The 26,091-nt window shown below is 34.4% G+C and overlaps 1 protein-coding gene across 10 annotated transcripts in view; it reads right to left on the reverse strand.

Moving 5' to 3' along the window:
• The window catches only part of FUT8 (fucosyltransferase 8), a 324,684-nt gene that overhangs the window by 144,045 nt on the left and 154,548 nt on the right, over positions 1-26,091 (reverse strand). For all 10 annotated transcript variants that reach the window (XM_067733076.1, XM_067733024.1, XM_067733084.1 and 7 more), the window contains one exon: positions 12,982-13,410. In XM_067733076.1, coding sequence (XP_067589177.1) covers positions 12,982-13,184 — 203 coding nt within the window. In that variant the 5' untranslated portion in view covers positions 13,185-13,410. The remainder of the gene's footprint in view (positions 1-12,981; positions 13,411-26,091) is intronic.

Consider the following 26,091-nt stretch of genomic DNA (forward strand, 5'->3'; position numbering starts at 1 on the left):
ATGATGGGCAACTATAATTCTCATATATAAAAGCACCAATCGTTTAAAAAAAATCATATAATGCAGTCATGAGAGCCAAAATTCTAAGTAACAAAGCCTATTCTATACTCCTTTGTAACCTAGTATATTATTCAACCATTTTGTCTCTGTAAAGACTTACAAATTTATTGAATGTGATCATCTATGCCTATCAACTTTCTCTAGTTTCAGATGCTAGTCCCAAAGAGGTTAACTGATTTTTGGGGGGTAAATGGTCACTCTGAAGAATATGTACATTTCATGAAATCTAATCTGTTATGCTAAATATTTGATATAAGATAATTTTTTCTATTAAAAAATAAAAACAAGCATTCTGAGTTCTATGAAAGTTTGTAAGGTCATGTGCTTTTTAAATTGTCAACTACCATTAGCTAAAAAGCTATTTATTGATGAACTACTAATAGATAGGAGTTCTTCTAGATATGCTTTTAAATATCATTTAAAACTTAACAACACTGCAAAATAGAGATTATTATTACCATTTTACAGGTGAAAAAACTGAGGGTCAGAAAGATTAAGTGACTTTTTAAAGATCATTAAGTTAGTAAGTGGTAGACTTGGGATCCAAACCCAAATCTGAGAAACCCACGCTCCTTTCATCTCACCCAGCTGAGCCTTGAGATGAAACCCCAGACCTAACCACCACCTTCTGCAGCCTTGTGAGAGACCCGTAATCAGAGGTACCAGCTAAGCTGTGCATGGACTCCTGATCCAGAGAAACTGTGAGATAGTAAGTGTGTATTGTTTTTTACCACTGTGGTAATCTGTTGTACTACAATTGATAATATACCTGTTTAACAGGTTAGATATAAATAATTCGATGCATTTTGTTTTAAAATTAGTTCTAAGGAACCTAAAATAAACTAAAGAACAAATCATCAAACATGACTCCCCTTTTTACTCCACAATTTATCCAGTGCCTTTCACTAAGCTTTGCCATTTCCTTCCTGTTTATAATATTAGTGGCCTACATTTTTTGATTTCAGAACTACAGAAATTCTACTTGACTCCATTTGCTCTTCAAAATCATGTAAACAGCTCCAGAAATCTTACACTGTATTTTTTTCCCAAATACTGAAAGTTAATTTACTCTAATTTTCTCTGCTCGGTGGTGATTCTGACATTATATATGAGTGTACCAATGCAAATGAGGAAAGCGATTATAATTCCTAAGCAGAAAGCATGATCTTACCCTATATTCCACAAAGCTGGCTTTTATTAAACTATCTTTGTTGGAAATAAGAAGTGGGCAGAGCTTAGAATGAAGAGGAAAAGGAATTTTTCTCTACAGAATGGACTTCCACCTGACTCTATAAATAAGAAAAAATGTCCACAGTCCAATCCTCTTCCCTGCCCCCTCTCTAAATACACAGACTTCCCTATTCAATATGTCAAGACAAGCTACAAGAAATTATAAAGGAAACACTCCTATCCAAGCAGGGAGCACATCAGAATAGGAGGGTTTTCAATGGTAGATGTGTATTCTGTTGTTTTTGAATATTCTATAAATGTCAATTAGGTTAAATTGATTTGAGAAAATGCTGTTCAGCTCAGTTATATCCTTACTGATTTTCTGCCTGCTTGATCTATCTATCACTGAAAGAGGGACGTTAAAGTCTCTAGGTAAAATAGTGGATTTATATATTTGTCCTTGCCTTACATATTTTGCCTCATGTATTTGATGCTCCGTTGTTAGGTGCATTCATGCTACGAATTGGTTGTCTTCTTGGAGAACTCCTTGATCATTATGAAATGCTTCTTCTTTATCTTTGATAATTTTCCTTATTCTGAAGTCAGTTGAATGGTTAATGGGGAGGAAAGGAATCTGACAGAAATATTATGGTCTATGTTCTAGTCTTCTGGATGCCCCTCCCCCACACAACAAGCAAAGAATATTAGGACAAAAAGGATTGTGGCACTTTTATTCTGACATAGCAGTTACTTTTACAGGCACCATAGTAATGTGATTACAAATTTGGATTATGGAGGGATAAATTAGGAGTTTGGGATTAAAATATGCACACTATCTACTATATAGCACAGGGAACTATACTCAATATCTTGTAATAACCTATAATGGAAGAGAATGTAAAAAAAAGAATATATATATTTGTGTGTGTGTGTGTATATATATATATCTGAATCACTTTGTTGTACATCTGAAACTAATGTAACATTGTAAATCAACTATATTTCAATAAAAAAAATTTTTAAAAAGAAATTAAAAAAAAAGGAATTTGGATTAGGGAGTCAGTGTCTGGATCTGAACTTCAGATCTACCTTTTACAGTTATATAAATTTCAGCAAACTACTTAACTGTGCTTCATTGTCTACATCTATAAAATGAGGATAATGTGAGTATTTAAGTCATAAGCCTGCTGTAGGGGTTGAGATAAACTGCTTATAATATGGCCTAATACACAGTAACAGCTATTGTTATTTTGCTGTCTTGCTGTTCCTGCAACTAATGTTGTTGTTTTTAGAACAATCAAGAAGCTGGGAGTAAAAGCAGAAGCTAACATCTTGGCTTTGAATCAGCCAATGAAATACACATAAAACCCTGGGTATGAAGAAGAAAATTAAGAGAACATAATAAATGTTGATGAAAACAGCATGACATCTTCAATATGCTATTCTTCTACTAATGTTCTGTCCCCATAAAAGCTAGTAATGATAATCGTGTGGGAAAATATATGTGGTCCTATGGTTCTGTGCCACATAATCAATTGCTATATCCATGAAACAGGTGCAGTGGTTGAAAAATTTCTTGTCATGGAGATTGTTGCTGACCCTACAAATAAGAGTATGTTAATGCTATTCCCACACTTCCTCCTCTCCAAACCCATGATTACTGTGGGTCACCTGAAATGAATGGAGGAACTTCTACCTTGTGCAACACATTTTCTGGCAATGACTTCCATATGGATGATTCCCAAAGGTATCTTCCTTTCTCATCCTGGCCTTTTCCCTGATTTCTAGATTAACTTTCTAACGTTCTACTGGATAGGTTCCGCAAGCACGTCAAGCTCAATCTATCTAGATCTCATCTTGATCTCTTTCTCCTAAGAGATTCACTGTATTGGTCAATGAAGCAGAGATTACTCTGATAGTTAAAAACTTCCAATCCACCCAAACTCCTCCTTTCCTTTAACACACACCTGGGGATACAATGGGAGAGAAAGCTAAAAACAAATCCAAGAAAAACCTGAAGAACCCGGTCTTAAAATGGTCAAAAAATCCCACAAAAGGTTTTGAAAATCTGGAAACTACAGGGGCACTAAACACATAACCAGTTTTATCCGTGGTATATTAGCTTAATTCTGGGGCTCCCAGGGAGACTAAAGAGCAATTTTAAGACAGACTAAAATTTCTCAGTCTTGTGATATTACAAGACAAAGTTCTGTTTGAGACTTACCTTAAACTCATAGCTAGTGTTTTTATGCAGTGTTTGCCATATTTAGATGCTACATAGTGTAAGAGGCCAAAGAGCAAAGCCTAAAACATCTAAAAGGCAGACTAAATTTCCCACAGTATTTTAAGTCTTCAAAGAAATCCACCAAGTTCTTAACCAAAAGCATGGAAGATTTACGCCTGAGGAACAGGGAAGGAACAGAAGTGGGCTAAGTTTTACTAAAACCATAATGCAGCCATGACCCAGCTCAATCCCTGATTGCACTGAATGAGATAATAAACCCAGAGATAATATATCCCTAACAGAGGGAAACCTCTGTAACCTCCATACTAGTTTTACACAATATTTTGTCAAAATATTTTGTCACAATATCTGACAAAAATAAAAATTACTAGACATGGAAAGAGTCAAAAAATGTGACCATTAATCAAAAGAAAAATAAAAGTTGATCAAAAGATGATACAGATATCATCCAGGTATTAGCAGACAATATAACAGTTATAGCAGAATAACTACTTAAAGAAATTATAAAAAACATGGACAAAGTAGATGAAAAATAAAGAATTTACAAAGAAATTTGAAATTATCCAAAAAAATGGACTAGATATTCCAGAATCAAAATATATAAAAATTAGTATTGGGTGTGTTTAACATCAGAATGAATGCAGAAGAAGATAGATTAACTAAATTGGAATACAGTTCAAAAGAAAATATATAAAATGAAGTACAAAGACAAATCAGATTGCAACAGACACATAAAAGGCACGTGAGACACCATAAAAGGAAATCTGCTAATATATGTAAGTGGAGTTCCAGGAGAAAAGAGAAAGAGTAGTCCAGAAGCAGTATTTAAAGATATAATGGCTAAGGATTTTCTAAAACTGATAAAAGACATCAAACCTCAGAATTAAGCTCAGTGAATTTCAAACTGGATAAAAACAAATAAAGTCATATCTGCGTATCATTGTCAACTTGTATAACACCAAAGACAAAAATTAAAATGCAAAGTAGCCAAAGAAAAAGATATACTTCAATTAAAATTGCTGACTTCTCAACAAAAACTATGAAAGCTAGAAAACAACAGAATGACGTATTTAAAGTGTGGTAAAAAATTACTGCCAAACTAAATCCTATGCTAGCAAAAATATCTCTCAAAACTAAATGTTTTTAAAAAGTCTTCAGAAAAAGAAAATCTAAAAGAGTTTATTGCCATCAAATCTGTACTACCAAAAATACTAAAGGATATTCTTCAGGCTGAAATCATCAGCATGGAAGAATTAAACTGCAGGAAGAAGTAAACAACATTAAAAAGAAATAAACAACATTAAAAAGAATAAATATATAGTTAATTATAAAGGAATATGACAATTTAAATCAAAATTATAAAAACATAATGTGCAGTTTATAACAGACATTGGGTTAAAATATATGACAATAAAAAGACCAAAAGTGGATGTGGGGGAGGGGTGTTAAAGATTTAAGTAGGACAAAATTCTTGCACTGTTCTAGAAATGATAAAAATATTACTTTAAGATAGATTGCATTAAAAGGGTATATTTGATAGTATCTAGGGTAACCATTAAAAGAATAAAAATGTATAACTAAAACTATTATAATTGAGAAAACAGAATAACAATTAAAAAAACTGTTTAATCCAAAAGGAAACAGCGAAGAAAAAAATAAGAGATGAGACCAAAAGGGAGGAAAAAATAGCAATGTGGTAGACTTATACCCAGTAATTACATTAAATGTAAATGGATAAAACAACTGAATAAAAAGGCAGAGATTAACAGACTGAACAAAAAAAACAATAAAATCCAATCCTATTCTTATAAGAAACACTTCAAATAATTAAATCTGTTTAAATATATTTAGTAAAAAACACATGAAGGTTAAAATTAAAAGGATGAAAGAAATGTCATGCAGACACTAACACAAAGAAAGTTAGTGTAGCAATATTAATACTGATACCAAATAAATAAGACTTTATAGCTAAAAAAGTATTATTAAAGACAAATGAGGTCATTAGAAAATAAGATATTCCTGTAGCAAATGAAATAGCTTTAGATGTATCAAAGAAAGTTGACAGAGGTGAAAAGAAATAGATCTGTAACCACTGCTGGAGATTTTTAACATGGCTTTCTTTTTAGCTGATAGAACAAGCAGATTAAAAAAATAATGCTATATAAATTTAGAAAATACTAGTAACACAGTTAACCAACCTAACTTAAATGACATGTGTAGAAGAGCATATCCAACAAGAGCAGAATACACATTTCTCTTAAAACATTCATCAATGTAAGTCATTTGCTGAGCCATTTAAAATTTCAAAGAACTGAAATGATACAGAATATAATTCTATCTGGTTGAAGAACACTCTAGAAATCAAAGCCAAAAAAATAACAGAATAGTCCCACTTAGAAATTAAGCAACACACTCCTTTAACTGTGAGTTAAACAAAACAAAAAATCACAAAAGAAATTTGAAAATAGTTTTAATTGAATAACAATTAAAATAGGTCACTGTCAGAACTTGCAAGATGCAACTGTGCTCTCTAAAGCTGTGCTTAGAGAGAAATTTACAGCTCTCCAGGCAAATGTTAGAAAAAAAGCAATGCTTAAAATCAATAATATAAAATTCTCTCTGAAAAAGCTTTAAAAAGAACAGAGAAACAAACCCAGAGACTATAAGAAAAAAATTATACAACTAAGAGTAGAAATCAATAAAATAGAAACAGACATACAACAGGAGAAAACAACAACCAGAGATTCTTTGAAAAAGTAAATAAAATCAATAAACTCTTAGCAAGATAAAAGGAGAAAATACAAACAAATAAACAATATCAAGAATGAAAAAGGAAACAGTACTACAGATATTACACGTCTGAAGAAGAAAAGTAAAAAGGAATTATGAAAAACTTTATGCAACTTTTGAAAACCTTGATAAAATGGACACATTTCTTGAAAAACACACTTTACCAAAACTGACATAGGAAAAAATAGAACATGTGAATGGTCCAATTTCTATTAAGAAGATCAAATCTAGAATTTAAAGCCTTCCCACATGTCTCCTGTCCTTACCCAAACCAAGCTCCACTCCCCTGCAGCCAAAAAAAAAAAAAAGACTGCAGGCCCAGACAGCGTCACTGAAATTCTAACAAAGATTTAAAATAGAACGAATACCAATTTTATACAAACCCTTCTAGAGAATAAAATTTTCCTGCACAGACTTAATACCAAAACCCAAAAGACATTATAAGAAGGAAATATTAAAGGTAAATATGTCTTGTTAACATGGAAAAAAATCCACTAGCAAATCTAATACAGCAATATATGAAAAGGTTAATACAAATTCCAGGGAGAAGCACCTGATTGTCAGACTGAGAAGGCTAGGAATCTTGAGTAAAAATCTCACTAAAATATTCTAACATAGGGAAGAAGTATTTTCCATAAGGAAAAATAAGATATTCTTTTTTTAAAAAAATTTTTATTTATTTATTATTTATTTTCTGGCTGCATTGGGTCTTTTGTTGCTGTGTGGGGCCCTCTCTACTTGCGGTGAGCGGGGGGTACTCTTCATTGCAGTGCATGGGCTTCTCATTGCAGTGGCTTCTCTTGTTGCGGAGCTCGGGCTCTAGGCGCGCGGCCTTCAGTAGTTGTGACTCACGGGCTATAGAGCACGGGCTCAGTAGTTGTGGCGCACGGGCTTAGTTGCTCCGTGGCATGTGGGATCTTCCCGGACCAGGGCTTGAACCCATGTCCCCTGTATTGGCAGGTGGATTCTTAACCACTGCGCCACCAGAGAAGCCCAGATATTCTTGATAGCATAAGGAATAAGGGATGCAGGGCTGCAAAATTAAAAGTAAAAAAGAATGGAAGGTTACAGCTAGACATTCTACACACTCCAACCCATTCACTTGCTGTAGGAATACAAGCAGTACACTCTTTATAAGCGAGATGAGCGATTATGGAGAGGATTGCCAACAGCAAATCCTCCAACCAACTAACAGGAACAAACACATCTCCAATTTCTAATACCAGCTTCTCAAAAAGAAGAAGTAAGATATGACCTGTGAAAAATCCTACCAGTCTCCTTTCTACCCATGTCAGCGTTTCATAATTTTTTTGCCTGAGACAAATTTTTCCACCAGAAGATTACTGCTTCAGCTCTAATCCAACCGAGGAGACTAGTACGTAGCTCAGAAAAACAGATAACCGTAAGCTAATTATACTTCCTCTGTGGTCTGTAAAATTTACAGTTTATAGCTAACATCTAAATTCCAGAAGAAAATTTTTCTTTCCTGGACCAAACAAACAAACCTTATTAAAAGGCCACAAAGTCACATTTGAATTTTTTAAAATTATGCTCCCCAAAATAAATGGAAATAGAATAAGGAATTAAGTTAAGAGGAAAGCTGTCAATTAAGCACTCTTTAAATGTTACAAGTTCTGTCCGGTTCTGACTTCTGTCACTGAGGTTCACTGCTCAAGGGGTTTCTGAACAAGGTTCAATACTTTTCCAGGTGTTTTCTGCTAAATTTCAACTCTGAGAGGAAGATTGGCAGGTTCAAGTCCTAAAAAGAAAAGATCCTGTGAACTGATAGCAATTTCACATTATTAAAGGTTAAGACAAAACAAACATGAAAGATGAAAGGCATTCCTGTAGGGTGGCAGGCTTAAAAAGTGATGATTTCGGGCTTCCCTGGTGGCGCAGTGGTTGAGAGTCCGCCTGCTGATGCAGGGGACACGGGTTCGTGCCCTGGTTCGGGAATATCCCACATGCCGCAGAGCGGCTGGGCCCGTGAGCCATGGCCACTGAGCCTGCGTGTCCAGAGCCTGTGGTCCGCAACTGGAGAGGCCACAACAGTGAGAGGCCCGCATACCGCCCAAAAAAAAAAAAAAAAAGTGATGATTTCTAAGTTTTTAAAAGAAAGACTACTACATGTATACTCAATGTGCTGGCAATCAACAAATAAGGAAGGGATGTTTGGGGAAAGTCAAATAAAAGCATGAAGGGAACATGGGAAAATAAGCAGGTGTACCTTGGTACCAAAGCCAACAGATTAAATCATTAATTTAGGTCAGCATCACCTTGTGTCTAGATTAATACTGTATTTCCCAGTTAATTTCACTCCAGTCAAGCACATGGCCCAAATCCATCTGAAAATCTAAATCTTCCTCAACCATTTTCACTACATCAATCCTCTGCTGAAAACCCAGTTACAGTTCCCTATTATCTATCAACCAAGCCTACACTAAACTCTGGCTGTTCAAGACCTCCATGATTTGACCTAATCTATTCAACATTACTTCTAGAGATGAGAAGAGTGGGTTAAATATGGCTACAAATTCTTTGCAGCTCCTACCTCCATTCCCTGAATATGGAGTATCCCTTTGATTTGCAAAGACTAACAGAATGTGGCAGAAGTGACACTGTGCAACTTCTCATGCTTGGCCTCAAGAGGACTTGCAGTTTCTGCTCTTTCCCTCTTGGAACACTACAGCGTAAGAAACCTGGGCTATCCTGCTAGAGTAGCCAGATAGAAGGGAACCAGGTGATGGCCCCAGCTAACCACTGAACATGTGTTAGGTCATCTGGACTGACCAACCACGATGGAGCCATCAGACGGCTGCAGCCACATGAGTGACCCCATACATAATTAGGAAAACAGCCCAGCTAAGGCCAACTGAAATTGAATAATCAGGAGCAAATAAATGTTTATTGGTTTAAGCCACTATGTTTTTATTTTATATATACGCATATATATAAAACATTTTATGTTATATATAAAACCCCAATTTCTTAAAAAAAATCAGTAAGAAAACAAATAACTTAATTTTTAAAATAAGCAACAAATTTGAATAGATACTTCACCGAAGAAGATATATGAATAGCAAATAAGCACATGAAAAAAATTGTTCATCATCGTTAATCATCACGTAAATGCAAACTGAAACTATGAGATAATACTACATATCTATTAAAACATAAAGTAAAAATAGCTGACAACAGCATGTGCTAGCAAAGATGAGAGCTATAACTCTCAAGCACTGTGAGCGGGAATGCAAAATGGTACAGGTACTCTGGAAAACATTTTGCACAGCTTCTTACGTAAAGTTAAAATGCACTTTACATGTGACCCAGCCATTCCACTCCTAGGTATTTACCCAAGAGAAATAAAAACTCACTTACACACAAAAACTTATAGGGCAAATGTCTGTAACAGCTTTGTTCATAATTGCCAAAAAAATGGAAACACTAATAACATCTTTCAACTGGTGAATGCATTTAAAAACAAACAAGACTGATACATGCATACTATGGAATACTGCTCATCATTAAAAAAATTTTTTTTAATAAAATGAACTACCAATACACAAAGTAGCACTGATGAATCACAAGTATATTATGCTAAATGAAAAAAGCCAGACTCAAAAGGCTACCTACTGCATGATTCTATTTATATAACATTCTGGAACAGGAAACACACATAGGACAGAAAACAAATCAGTGGATGCCAGGGACAGGTTAGAAGAGAATTTAACTACAAAAGGGCACAACAGAATTCTGGGGGGAGAAAGAATTCTTCTATAATTTGATGGTGGTACTGGTTACATGACTATAAGGATTTGCCAAAGTTCATAGACATGTATGCTAAAACAAGTGTATTTTACCATACAGAAATTATTCATCAGTAAGGCAGAATTAAATATACATACAGATACACATGTACACACAAAGATACACGCAGCAATCTCCCATACATCGTATTAAAACGTTTGTATCCCTCAGAGTAATGATTTTCAAATTATTTTCCTAAATTTGTAGTAGTATCAACAAAATTAGCAAACACTGGCTAGAAGGTTGGGTAAATGCTTTTTAAAATTATTGTCCTGAATCTTAAAAATTGTAGTTTCAGGCTTCTGGGTTACTTTCCAATTCTAATCCACACACCATATCTCAAAGAAATGACCTAGTTTACAGACATCTGAATTAATCCTTTATAGTCTACCTTCTGAATATACTTTCTTATAAGAAAAAGACACAGAAAAAAGACACAGAAAAGTATGAAATATTACAATAAGGGGAAAAAAGAACACCAATGCCACTAGTGCCTCCACTGCTCTTCCTTTTATGCCAGGGGCTCTAAAATAATAATCTCTTTGAATAAAACACAAATGGCCCTACCAATAAAGTTGATGGAAAGGCCTGAAGAGGTTTTCTTCTCTAATTATTTACATATTTTCCTGAAATTATACGTGTGTGTGTGCATGTCTGTGTGTGTGTGTGTGTGTGTGTGTGTGTGTGCGTGTCTGTGTGTGTATGGGCTCATTTTCTCCATCTGTACTTTCAGATTGTATTTATGATGTTATAGAATGACATATTAAATGTCTCAGCTCTTAGAAGTTGTCTCTACATTTGTAGTAGTTGAGAATTTAATTTTTTGCCAACATGAAAGACTATAAAGAAAGTGACTTCAGAGAACCAAAGATTATTTTGCAGAAGGAACAACTCATATTAAAGGCAAGCTTTCCTTCATGCAATAGAAGCAAATACTTGGAAGTCAGACAAGCCAAGTGAACTATCAATATTTAAGTTGAAATTAGGAAAAAAGTGAGCAATTTTTTATTAGCCTAAATTGTTAAGAGGCAATATGTTTTCAAGTAGTAAAACTCTCATAACGTAGAACAAGATCTTACTACAAAGCATACTCCAAAATCAACTACTCTTGCTGATCTCCTACGTGAGATGTTTAGTTGAGATTTCTGAATCATTTACTTCTCTCTGGTTTCTATTCAGAGAGGCAAAACCGTTCATCAGACCCCTGGCTTTCCACGCATACTGCCAGGATTCAAAGTAAGCTCCATCATTTGTGAGAAGTGTGACCTAGGGAAAAATTAAATCACTTAATATCCCATTGATTCCTCATCTGTAAAATGGTTATGAAAACAGAACCAGCATCCCATAAAGAAGCTGTGGAATTCAATGAGATAATCCATGCAAAGTCCTTGGCACAGTACCTGGCACATAACAAACTCTCAACAAATGATAGCTATGATTACTAACCTCCAAATTATCAATCTTTGGTTCCCATAACAAACGATTAAGACTCTACTGAAAGACCACTCTCTCCATGATCCTTCCTCCCTGGCTCTCCCCAAAAATAAAATAAAATGATACACAAATTCAAGAATTTAGCTGTCCACTTTCTAATTCTTGCATACTTTGTATTTTGCTGAATGGTACTACTACTCCTACAAATGACAGGGCTGATGTTTCATTCATTGAAACAGTAAAACTCTTAATACCTAGCACAGCCTTCCACAGAACATAAAGAGATCAAAATGATATCACGGTGAAAAAACGTTATGGAACTAAACAAAAGGAAAGAACTGAGTTCTAAATAAAGAGTTGAAAGGCAGTAAGGGAAGGGAGGCTCCAAGGGTGTATGACACTGCCAACTACATTCTTTCGTCACAGAAGGCTCCTCGGCCTCCACAAAATAGCTCTCTCCCCTTCTCCTTCTCCAACTACTCTGAAAATTCTATGCACAACAGAACGTTTCCACTTTCGACTCCTCAATGTATATTTTTCTCAAAAAGAAATGAATTTGTGCTCTTTTTTTCTACACTAATTTCCTTTAGAGTCAATTACCACCTCTAGACGACTCTCACCTCTTCATCTTCTCAAATCTCCGACCTCTGTTTTGAGAGACAGCAAGCACTAAGTATACAGTCACCTTCATATTTAAGTATGAGGAATTAGAAGATACTAGATAATTTCTAAATTCAATAACTTTGAAAACAAATAGTACTATCTATTTAACACTATGTTCACTTGCTTCCTGAAAATAAAAGTCTTTGTTTTTCCCAATAGTTGATGACTTCTAACGCATACATGTCACTTTTTTTTTTTTTTTTTGCCGCACCACAGCTTGTGGGATCTTAGTTCCCTGACCAGGGATTGAACCCAGGCCCCCGGCAGTGAAAGCGCAGGGTCCTAACCACTGGACTGCCGGGGAATTCCCCATGTCACATTTTTTAATAGACTGGAAGTAGCAATTATAATAATTCTCTAGATTCCAGACACAGTTGTTTTATTTAAGAATGAACGTTTTCATTTAATAAGTTATAGTTAGACTAACTCAGCCTCTCAATTATTATGTGTTTGTTATAGTCCATGATGAAAATTTTAATATGTACTACTTTAAATCATACAAAGTTTACATTTATCAAAATTATCAAGATGCTGAAGATAATTTTAAACAAAATATAAGTAAATTAAACGGCATAGTTTTTCTATATTAAAATTCATAGGCAAAATAAGATTTGCCATTATAGAGTAACTCTCTATGTTAAATACATAGAGATATCACTAGCACAAAAAGTACCTTACTAAGATATTTAAATTTTTGCAAAAATAGCAGTTTACAGAAATCATTAAGTATTTTTTAATAGCTGACTGAAGCCTTGCACCTAAAAACAAAGTACAATATTTCACCATTCTTCCCTCAGTTTTTTAGAACCTACCGGAGAGATTCAGCCATTCGTCTCAAGTCTTCATTTTGCTGTTTTAAGCGTTCAAGCTTTGCCAAAATCTTGGACAGTTCTCGGCTAGAGTGATCAGGGTGGTCATTATCTCGTACCAAGTGACCACCTATATAAAATAGCAAGGTCCCCCAGGCAAAAAGAATGAGCATAATCCAACGCCAGGAACCAGTCCATGGCCGCATTTTCAGAGTTTCAGTTCACTCTCCTGGGTTCCTGGAACTCAAGGAATTGAAAACATCGTCACTCTATTTCTAGCGAGTGCAAAGGTAGTAGCCTTCTGTTCTTTCAACACATGATGCTTCAGACAAATTAGTCTCTCTGGTAGTCCTGTGATGACTCTTTCCAAGAGATCCTCCTGGTGGTATGAGTAGGAAGCTTTACTGTCCTGTGCTTCATGGACTCTACATGCTGTGGAAAGAATAAAAAATGTATTTAAATTAGTTAGGATATGTAAAATGGCATATGCTGAGATTCATGGAGTTAAAAGAACCATATTGGTGTTGACTAGCCAACTGGCTGGCAAATAATGTAATTGCCTAAAGTAAGTAAAAAGCAAAAGCTTTTAGGTCTGCATATTAAATCAAGGCTGTACCAGATACATTAACTAGCTCTAAGCCTGAAAGTCCTCCAAATGCCATCATCACTTTTCCTTCTAACAACACTGTGCAACAGCACATATACGGAGATTAAAAGATTGTTATCTTTGAAAAACCACTCAAAACCAAACAAAATGTACTCAACTACATATTCTGGGCTAATGTTTCCATTATCTCAAACTGAAACATGTTCTCTGCATGAGTGAATTCATTCTTACAAAATCTCAACTCCACCCCACACCATCTCACTGCTCAGCTGCCATTACACCACTTAACGCTGCAGGTGACAGGCATATTGTCACTTTTAGGAAAAGTTCTAAAAGTGGCATGTATCAAGCAAAGGTTTTCACAGCCACCAAGCAGCTGGCAACCACTCCAAACATCACAAGCAAAGGTTCATATGTATTATGGTAGATTATTCCTTTCTCAAATTTATTTAAAAATACCAACAATTGCAATAGAAGTCTAATACCAGTTAAATCTCAGTTATGGAGCATCTTAAACTACAAAATGCTTTCTCAGGCTTGGTTATTGGTTTCATTTGTCACTTCTCCATCATTAGGCTTAGAACTTCCTTTGAAAACAAAACAATTTTCTTGCCAAGGAGATAATTTGTAGGCAAAGATATAACTTTAATACCATTTGATAAGAAAAGTCTTTTCTCCAGGCACAGAGTTCCTTATAAAAGAGAAGAAAAGAAATAGTTTCTATATACAAAACTGAATGTGATGGGTACTTAACCACTAATAAAACAGTTATGAAAGACTAGATAGAAAAGTTGGAGAAGAGGTTTCAAAAATTAGAGCACAGGACTACTATTATCCTCCTTTTGAACCTCAAATCTCAAATGCTTTTAAATGGCCAAGTATTCAAAGAAAAGAAAATCTCTTCAAAGGAGTGTCCCAGAAACATTCTACTTCCTTCCCATTTATTCCTACACTATTTTCCTCATTGTTTCTGGTTTACACTGACTAAACAAAGGATGAAAAAAATTGTACTCACTGAGAATGTCAGAAAGCCAAATAAAGTAATAATCCAAAGAAAACTTGGTGTTTTGTCTTTTGTTTTAATATCTATTCTTAAGTCTAATGAGAACATTCTTTTTATTGACTCCACTGTTCATTCTGTCTCTTTCTCAAAATCCTTTCTCAAAACCCTATTCCTCTAATTTCAGGTAACCCCACTATTCACTAAACATAAGAATAATTAAAGTCTATTCAACATCTCAGGTATTCAACATCTCACAAGATCCAGTCATGTGAGGTCTACTTTTTATATTATATAGAAAAAATGCAGACATTCAGGGATTCTTGGTTAAAAAACAAATTAAAAAATCCACTCTGATGGTCTAAGGGATGGATTTAATTCAGTAAGTCAACAAAAGAAGTATTAACATTTGAGTTAATAATACTGTTTGTGACAACACATGCAACCCTGTAAAATGCTGTCATACCATATGCTGAACCTATAATGTATCCTAGTCAATTCTAAGCTACACCAGTAAGATATTAGAAATGTTTAATCTTTCCCTTCATAGAAAAAGTTAACTTAGACAAGTGTGAAAAAAAAGACAAGTGTGATAAACAAAAGTACAGAGTTTTCTAAACAAGAATCATTTCAATAACAAATAAGAAAAAGTTGTTCTGTAACATTTTACTTAGAATTATAACAAAAAAATTATCATTAATATTCAAAGCCAGCAAAAGTATAATATAATTTGAACAGAAACAAGTTTAGAGAAACATAAATTTTGTTATACCAAGTGCTTTGGGATTTTATAAACCACCATCAAAAGTATCCAAGATATTAAATTACTATTTTTTGCAGCAATATTGATAATGCATGAGTTATAAAGCAAGAAATTATTGTAGGAGCAAAACATGGTCATTTTCTTAATTAATAGCATCATTTTAACTCTGTTTTTAGAGAGATATTTCCCCAAATTTTGTTGTTCTTAAAACAGTATTTTTAAAGGGATCAACGAAAATAAGCCAAGCTGAAAACCAAGTAGTTTTCTATGTAATTTTCCTTAGCATGGTTTAAAAGAGCAGGTATAGAATTTCTTCCTTATCCATAATGAATGCCTGCTTACTTACCTATCATGTTTACTGTTTATTTTTGAACCATGCCTGCTAAAATGTAAACTTCATGATTTTTGTTCACTGACGTATCCAAAGTACTTAGAGCAGTATTTACAACTTAGTAATAAATATTTTTTAATAAATAAGTGAATGAGTTGAGTGAAGGATGTCATAATGGCATATGACATATGACACCGAATCTGAGAACTTATCAGCTTCAACTGCATTTTATGCCCCACTTAAGAAAGCAAATACAAATGTAGAATGTAAGACAGTGCTATTATAAGGAAAATAAAATCATTCAAAACTGTAGGATTTATTATTAACATATATTTTACAAGACAGCCTCAAATTATTAAAATAAACTGGTCTAAAAGGCCAATAAGTCAGCAATCTTATGGTTACCCTTCAGCCATGAGAAAATAATTCTCTATGTCGTATTTTCCTCATCTAGAAGATTCACTTTGCAAAAACAATTGGATAACTGAAGGAAGTACATACAGCCTTTGATATGAAAGCCACTCCATCTATTTGTGAATGAATTTATTAGTGAAAGTACTTCAAATTTATTAGTAAAAATATTTCAACATTAACTACATGAGCTAATTTCTGACTAAAATTTATATAGCAGTATTTGCTAAGATTTCTTCTGAGTGGGTTGTTTTCAAGTATTTACAAATTCATTCCTGTTTGAGATTCACATACTACCCTTCATCTGCAGAACAGTAAGTGGATTGAAATGTGTCAGGTTTCCTTCTGCAAATTTATTTAATTAGCAATACCACTTTTTTAAAGTAATAGGTATTTAAATGATTCATTTCTTTTGGTATTTACAGAGACTCTTTGGGTTATACTGTTCAATGTCTCTGAAACAAAAAAAAAATATGTAAAAAATATATGTAATTTTTCAAAGTAATTTCTTGAATCTGGAATCTAAAGCACATCATCAGTAGTAAGATCAGAAGCTTTAATGGAGTTATTATGAGGCTTACATGAATAAAGCACTTACAAGGCTTGGCACATAAGAGGTGCCCAAAAAAAGGAAATTCTATTTTAATGCTGACAAAATACGCAGATTAAAAATATGGGTGCTAGAATCGGCAAAGTCTGAACTAGAGTCTTGGTTCTGCTATATCATAGTTAGGTAACCTCACTGAGCTTCAATTTCCTTATCTGTAAAATGGATATATTACATACTACCTCTCCCACCAAATACTGGGAGAGGCTTAAATAAAATAATCTGTGGGAAGCACTTAGCACACCAGTGGCAAACTGTTATTATGTCATACATATTAATACTGTAACATTATTTTAAGACACAATTATAATATTTTATATAATTTATATACCATATGTTTTTATAAGCAGTTTCTAAAATGGCTGTCAATGATCCCTGTGTCCCATATTCGTGCTGTTATGTAATCTCCTCCTCCAAGTGTGGGCTGGACCTAGTGACTTACTTCTTATACACAATAGAATATAGGGAAAATGATAGGATTTCACTTCTGAGATAAGGTTACAAGAGATATAAGCTACCACACTGTGAGCTGCCCTATGAAGAGGCCCATGTGGAAAGGAACTGATTCCTGCCAACAACCATGTGAGTGAACTTGGAAATGGATCCTCCATCAGTCAAGCCTGGACCATGCCACTGTAGCTTGGTTCACATTTTAATTTCAGGTTTTTGAAAGACCCTGAGCCAGAAGATCCAGCTAAGCCATGGCCCAATTCCAGACCAACAGATAATAAATGTTTTTTAAGCCTCTTAGTCTTAGGGTAATTTGTTATGCAGCAATAGATAATGCACATGTCTAGTTTCCTACTAGGCTGAGTACCTGGTCTTCAATTCATGTATTATTCTGTCTGTCCCCAGCAAGCTGTACAAAGTCTGGGGTACAGCGTAGGCATCCAGGATGCAGGACAGAAATGAATCTTAATTACAGTTCCTTAATATCCTGCTAATATCTCTTACAAATACTATAAAAACTAAACTCAATTTATAGCAAATAAGAGATCTGGTAAAAGTATAATTATTAGTTTTATATTATACCAAAAGTCTGAAAGCATTTCTATTAATGTTTACTAAACAGACTTCCACTTCTAACCATGAAAGAATAACTGGTATTACATTTGTCCTCACATATAAACAACTAGAAAACTCATATATTCTTTGTTTTTTTTTCTTGTTTCTTGTTTCTTTACAACCTTTTAAAAATGTAAAATCCATTCTTAGCTCAAGGGCTGTAGCCCAGATCTGCTCATGAGACCAGTCTAATGACTCCAGTCACAGAATAAAGGCTATGCTAACAAGATCCATAACAAAACTTAAAAACAAGCTACAAAAACAAGCTGAAGGTGATCCAAAAGTAAATTAATGCCTATCAAAATAAACTCAACATTCTTTAAAGAAAGACAATAAAATACAGATACTCAACAATATAAAGTTCACACTGTCCAGCAACTAATCAAAACTTACAAAGAACATGGAAAGAGATCATCCGGTGACGCAGGCATCCAAAAACCTGCTAAAGGCTAAGGGTGGACTAGAATACAGAGCAAACACTCCACTCCAAGCCCCAAACCAAGAATAAGGCAGCAGTAGTCCACCACCTCAGGAGTTTTAAGTCTCTGCAAAAACAAGACAGACAAAATTTCTGCCCTCAAGAGGTAATATTCTAGTGGATTCTAATCACAAAGGGAAGTCACTAAAACAAGCCCCAGAGAAGCCTCTTCTTGCAACAACTAACATTCTGAGTAATTCAGTAGAAACTGAATATAAACCATATCACCTAATTACTTTCTTAGAAATAGTGTAATCATTCCATTAGAAGCAACAACGACGACAACAAAATGCAGTACCATTTACAACACTATCAAACTGACTTTTCTTATACCTAACATATAAGAAAATGACCTTCTACTTCTTTTAGCATCTGACTATGCGAAAATGATATTTCCAAGAATCACATTCAAGTGGCTTCACTTTAATGCTAAGGCCAAAAGATGGAATCTGTGACAACGTGTTACAGAATCAAATGACTAAGAGCCTGGCCTGTTCTGCTGTGAACCATGTTCATTAGAAGATTGTCCTCTAAACTTAAAACTAATTCAGTACTTATTTAAGTAATATAAATATGTATACCCTATGCAAAGGGAAATATAGCATTATATGTCAAATATTTGCATAAACATGCCCTTTGATGAGAAACTCCACTAGCAGGAATTTATGCATTTTAACACGTGAACAAAACATATCACAAGGGTATTCATTACAATGCTGTTCGCAATAGTTCCAAACTGGAAAAAACATAATTGCCCATCAATAGAAACATGGTTGAAGAAATTATGAATTACTTTTCCAGAAATATGTATTTTTTAACTATGATGCCAACAAGTAGGAAAATGTGGCCCATAACTAAGAAGAAAATCAGTCAATTTAAAACAGACCCAGAAGACAGAGATGATGATAATAGCAGATAAGGACACTAAAACAATTACTATAAATATGTGTTAGGATTTAAATTTTTAAAAATGAATACATTGATTAAAAGAAATAAAAACTAACAAACATCTATAATTTTTTAAAAATCTAAAAATTAAAAAATTCTCTGGAAATGATTAAGAGCAAATTAGATACTGCAGAGGAAAAGTTAAGTGAATTTGAAGACAAATAGAAAATATCCTGATCACAAGAAAAAAATTACAACTATATATGGTGACATATGTTAACTAGATTTATTATAGTGATAATTTAACTATATATATATCAAATCATTGTGTTGTACACCTGAAACTAATATATGTCAACTTAGAAAAATTACCCAAAAAGAAAATTATCCAGGAAGAAAAAAATCTGAAGGAGGTTTAATAAAAAAGTAAATTTTTAAAGTAACCACTGTTTACAGCACTTCAGATATCACGGTGTTTGACAGCTTTCAGCACAGTCACAGCACATTACAGTAACTATCATCGTGAACTAAAAACTGTTCAGGAGCTAAAACTCTAATAAAAGTCACCCATCAACATTAGCAAGAAAACAACTTACATTAATCAGCTTTGGAAATGTACCGGCATTCCCCATTTTTGCATTCAGTTTGAAAAAGGACTTCTCAGAACAAAACCTGTCTCAAACCTGAAGTAATGTACATTGAAAGCTAGCTTAGTCACGGGCATATAAAGAATTTCCAATGTATTTTTAAATACAAATAAAACCATAATTTGGAGGAGAAGATTAGTCACGGCGGGGCGGGGGGGGGAATACATAAGTGTTAAAAAGAGTTTCAGGGGGCTTCTTATTGGAAAAAAATACAAGCAAGTGGGCAATAGAACAACATCTTTAAAAGTGCTGAAATTAAAAAAAAAAAACGGCAAAACTACACTTTGTTATCCATTGAAAATACCTTCAAAAACAAAAGCAGGGCTTCCCTGGTGGCACAGTGGTTGACAGTCCGCCTGCCGATGCAGGGGACATGGGTTCGTGCCCCAGTCCGGGAAGATCCCACATGCCGCGGAGCGGCTGGGCCCGTGAGCCATGGCCGCTGAGCCTGCGCGTCCGGAACCTGTGCTCCACAACGGGGGAGGCCACAACAGTGAGAGGCCCGCGTACAGCAAAAAAAAAAAAAAAAAAAAAAGCAGGTTTCTGTAAGTTTTCATTTAACTTGGGTAAATACCTAGGATTGGGGATTGCTGGGTCATATGGAAAATATACACTTATAATAAGAAAAGGCCAAACGGTATTCCAAAGCAGCTGCATCATCCTGAATTGTTACCAGGAACAAATGAGTGTTCCTGTTGCTCTACAGTTTCTCCAGCATTTGGTATTTTCAATTTTTTTTAAAGTAATTCAGATAGTTGTGTAGTGGTTCAATCTGGTTTCCATTTGCATTCAATTTCTCTAATAACAAATGACATTAAGCATGTGATCATCTATTCATGTGCTTATCTGCCAACCATATAGCTTCTCTGGTGAAATGTCTATTCAGATGTTTTGTACATTTCTATATTACATTGTTTACTTTTGAGATTTAAGAGTTCTTTATATATTCTTGACACATGTCTATAATCAGATGTGTGACTTTTCAAATATTTTTTCCCACTCTGTCACTTGCCTTTGCATTCTCTTAACAGTGTCTTGCATGCAGCAAAAAAATTAATTTTTTGACAGAATATAAAAAAAAATTATTATTTTTAAAAATAGATTTGGTTTTTTTTAATAGATTGTGGTTTGAGTATTATATCTAAAAATTCAATGTCAATCCAAGGTCACATATATTTTCTCCTACATTTGCCTTAAGAAGTTTTAGTTTTAGGTTTCAAGGTTAAAAATACACTTGCCCAGGATTCCCGCTCCTACCTAGGTATCATCTCAAGAAAAATGAAAGCTCATGTTCCCACAAAAACTGGTACACAAATGTTTATAGCAGCTTTATATATAGACAAAAATTGGAGGAAAAATCAACATGGTCTTCAACAGGTGAATGAGAACATTCATTTATCAAAACAAATGATCATGTATCAAAAACAAAGGACTACTACTCAGCAAAAAAAAGGAACAAGCTATTGGCTCACTCAACAAAATAAGTGAATCTTATGAAGAGCCCAGAGATAAATCCATGCACATATGGTCACCTTATCTTTGAGAAAAGAGGCAAGAATATAAAATGGAGAAAAGAAAGCCTCTTCAATAAGTGGTGCTGGGACAGCTACATGTAAAAGAATGAAATTAGAACACTCCCTAACACCATAAACAAAAATAAACTCAAAATGAATTAAAGACCTAAATGTAAGGCCAGACACTATTAAACTCTTAGAGGAAAACATAAGCAGAACACTCTATGACATAAATGACAGCAAGATCCTTTTTGACCTACCTCCTAGAGTAATGGAAATGAAATCAAAAATTAACAAATGGGACCTAATGAAACTTAAAAGCTATTGCACAGCAAAGGAAACCATAAACAAGACAAAAAGACAACCCTCAGAATGGGAGAAAATATTTGCAAATGAAGCAACTGACAAAGGATTAATCTCCAAAATATACAAGCAGCTCATGCAGCTCAATATCAAAAACACAAACAACTCAATCCAAAAATGGGCAGAAGACCTAGATAGACATTTCTCCAAAGAAGATATACAGATTGCCAACAAACACATGAAAGGATGCTCAACATCACTAATCATTAGAAAAATGCAAATCAAAACTACAATGAGGTATCACCTCACACAGGTTAAAAAGGCCATCATCAAAAACTCCACAAACAATAAATGCTGGAGAGGGTGTGGAGAAAAGGGAACCCTCTTGCACTGTTGGTGGGAATGCAAACTGACAGAGCCACTATGGAGAATAGTATGGAGGTTCCTTAAAAACTAAAAATAGAACTACCATATGACCCAGCAATCCCACTACTGGGCATATACCCTGAGAAAACCATAATTCAAAAAGAGTCATGCACCACAATGTTCACTACAGCACTATTTACAATAGCCAGGACATGGAAGCAACCTAGGTGTCCGTCGACAGATGAATGGATAAAGAAGATGTGGCACATATATACAACGGAATATTACTCAGCCATAAAAAGAAATGAAATTGAGGTATTTGTAGTGAGGTGGATGGACCTAGAGACTGTCACACAGAGTGAAGTAAGTCAGAAAGGGAAAAACAACATATGCTAACACTTATATGTGGAATCTAAAAAAAAAAAATTTTTTTTTTCTGAAGAACCTAGGGGAAGGACAGGAATAAAGATGCAGACATAGAGAATGGACATGAGGACACGGGGAGGGGGAAGGGTAAGCTGAGACAAAGTCAGAGAGTGGCACTGACATATATATACTACCAAATGTAAAACAGATAGCTAGTGGGAAGCAGTCGCATAGCACAGGGAGATCAGCTTGGTACTTTGTGACCACCCAGAGGGGTGGGATAGGGAGAGTGAGAGGGAGATGCAAGAGGGAAGGGATATGGGGATATATGTATACGTATAGCTGATTCACTTTGTTATATAGCAGAAACTAACACAACATTGTAAAGCAATTATACTCCAATGAAGATGTTAAAAAAAAAAAAGGGTGAATCTTAAATGCATTTTGCTAGGTGAAGAAAGCTAAAACCAAAAGATACATATTGTGTAATTCATTTACCTAACATTATGGCAAAAGGAAAACTACAGGGTGAAAAAATAGATCAGCAGTTGCCAAGGCCTGAAGCTGTAAGGAAGGGCTGATTATCCAAGGGGCTCCAGGGAAAATTTTTACACTGATGAAACAACTCTAAATGGTACTGAAGAAGGGCACATTATCTCTGTGGTATTCAACCCACAAACCCATAATTCCAGTCTAAAAATGAGAAAAAATACCAAAAAATCCCAAACTGAGGGTCATCCAACAAAATACCTGAGCCAAATATACTTTTCAAAACTATCAAGGTCATAAAAAACATGAAACAATGAAGAAACTGTCCCAGATTAGAGAAGACTAAGGAGACATGGTATCTAGGATTAGATCTTGGAAGAGAAAAGGGACACTGGAGAAACTGGTGAAACCCAAATACAGTCTGTAGTTTAGTAAATAATATCGCACCCTGTTAATTTATTACTTTTTTTTTTTTTGCGGTACACGGGCCTCTCACTGTTGTGGCCTCTCCCGTTGCGGAGCACAGGCTCCGGAGGCACAGGCTCAGCGGCCATGGCTCACGGGCCCAGCCACTCCGCAGCATGTGGGATCCTCCCGGACCGGGCATGAACCCGTGTCCCCTGCATCGGCAGGCGGACTCTCAACCACTGCGCCACCAGGGAAGCCCTAATTTATTACTTTTGACAAATGTACCAGGCTATGTAAGATGTTAACATTAGGAGAACCTGGACAAAAAGTATATGAAAACTCTCTGTACTTTCTTTGCAAAGTTTCTGTAATTCTAAAATTATTCCAAAATAAAAAGCTTTTAAAAGATAAAGGCAAAATAAATACATTTTCAGAAAACAAATGCTGAAAAAAACTTGTTGCCAACAGATACATTCTACAAGACATATTTAAAGGGATGCTTTTCAGGCTTAAAGAAAATCATTGTGGATGGAAACTTGAATGTAAACAATGAACAAATTTATGAGCAGGTATAAGTGAAACTTTTTCTCATTTTTAATTTCTTTTAAAATAAATTTGATTCGAAAAACAAAATACATTTGATTCTTTAAAACTAAAATAACAAATACTATAGGGTTTGTAACAATGTCATAAGATGTATGACAGGCAGAAAAAAGGATATGGTTTTTAATTTTTAAAAAAATTTAAAAAATTGATTTCTTTATTTTTGGCTGCATTGGGTCTTCATTGCTGCACGCGTGCTTTCTCTAGCTGTAGCGTGCAGGCTTCTCATTGCAGTGGCTTCTCTTGTTGTGGAGTACGGGCTCTAGGTGCATGGGCTTCAGTAGTTGTGGCACACAGGCTCAGTAGTTGTGGCTCGCAGGCTCTAGAGCACAAACTCAGTAGTTGTGGCGCACAGGCCTAGTTACTCTGCGGCATGTGGGATCTCCCCAGACCAGGGATCGAACCCATGTCCCCTGCATTGGCAGGCAGATTCTTAACCACTGCACCACCAGGGAAGTCCCAAGAAAATGGTTTTAAAGTCCCTACGTTATACTTCAAGAAGTGTGAAAGTATTTGAAAGTTTGGTGAAATAGGTAAAAGCTTCACATCGTAAATTCTATCAATGAAATATAAAACAGATAAACAATAGAGGGAAAAAATCAATGAAACTAAAAACATATTCCTTGGAAAGATCAATAAAATTGATAATATTCTAGATGAACTAATCAACGGGAAAAAAAGAAGACATAAGCTGCCAATATAAGGAATGAAAGAGGAAGCATCACTACAGATGCTACAAAAGGATAATAAGGAAATACAATGAACAACATTGGGTCAATAAATATGAAACCAGACCTGAAATGGATAAATTTCTTAAAATAAACTGCCAATGCTCAATCAAGAAGGAATAAATAACCTGAATAGCCACAGAGCCTTGTATCTATTAAAGATGATGAATGTGTATTAATAAACCTTCCCACAAAGAAAACTCTAGGCCCACCTGGCTTTATGTGTGAATTCCACCAAATATTTATAGAAGACACAACAGCCACTTTATTAATGAATCAAAAATTTGAAAAACTCCAAGTGTCTAACCAACAGCTAAATGGATAAATAAACGTAACACATTCATATAAATGGAATATTATTCAGTACAAAACAGGAACAAACTACTGATTTACACAACATGGGTGAATCTCTAAAACATGCCTGGCAAAAGATGTCAGGGACAAAAAAAGAATACACATTTATATGAAGCTCTAGAACAGAGAAACTAACATATAGTGACTAAAATCAGACCACTGATTGCCAGGGAACAAGCAGACAACTGATTAAAAAGGGGAATGACAGTTATAAGAAGGTATAGATTTAAGAAAAATCATCTAAGTGTACACTTAATATATGTACATTTTATTGATGTAAGTTATGCTTCAATAAAGTTGAAAAATCATAACAGAAAATTTAAACTATCTCCATTTTGTGAATATAATTGAAAATGTCAATAATTGAAGGATGCCAATTCATTAAATGGCTAAATTATGTGCTTGCATTTTGAGTTTCAATGAGACAGATTTTCTTCAGCAAAATCATCATTGTACATTCCTACTTTTAATGAAAAAATCAGAAGTAATTATTCTACACATATGATCAACTTCAATCCAAATGTTAATGTGAAAATTTTATCTTTTACACATTTCAAAGTGAGAATCAACTAAAATAACTAGTAATATAATTAACAAACTATACTGAAACTGTTCTGAATCTTCTTCGTAGCCTATCTTTTTCTCAAAGTGAAAGAAAGCATCATAAATATTCAAATAATAATGATTCCTTAGATTGTAATAAATATCTACTATAGTTTAGAGTTATCATCTTTAGAAGAATTTTTTAACAACTGGAAAGAATAAAAAGCAAATCATTGTTACAGAGTGCTTCTTAAGGTAATTCAATGTAACAGAATAAACTGAAAATTTCAACAGAAAAATAAAATAAGTTATTCAGCAAATTTAATGAATGACTACTATAATGTAGCAAAGGTTAAGCATGACTGTTATATTTTAAAGGCATCAGGTTGATAAAGAGAAATATAAATGAAATTTTTAGAGAAAAGCTATTTATCAATTACAAAGTACAAATATTTAAAGAGCCCTATGCATATATAATTCAAGTCAATTCTAAATTAATATAGGTCCAAGACTATATATTTAAATATCTTCTCAACTGATCTCAGTTCATTTTCAAATTAAGTACTGTTGAAGAACTTATTTAAAATCTTTCTTACTGTCCAGCCTCCATATATGGGAAAAGGGCAGTAATAAAATTGTGTT

Source organism: Pseudorca crassidens, chromosome 1 (assembly GCF_039906515.1).
Source record: "Pseudorca crassidens isolate mPseCra1 chromosome 1, mPseCra1.hap1, whole genome shotgun sequence".
Lineage (NCBI taxonomy): Eukaryota > Metazoa > Chordata > Mammalia > Artiodactyla > Delphinidae > Pseudorca > Pseudorca crassidens.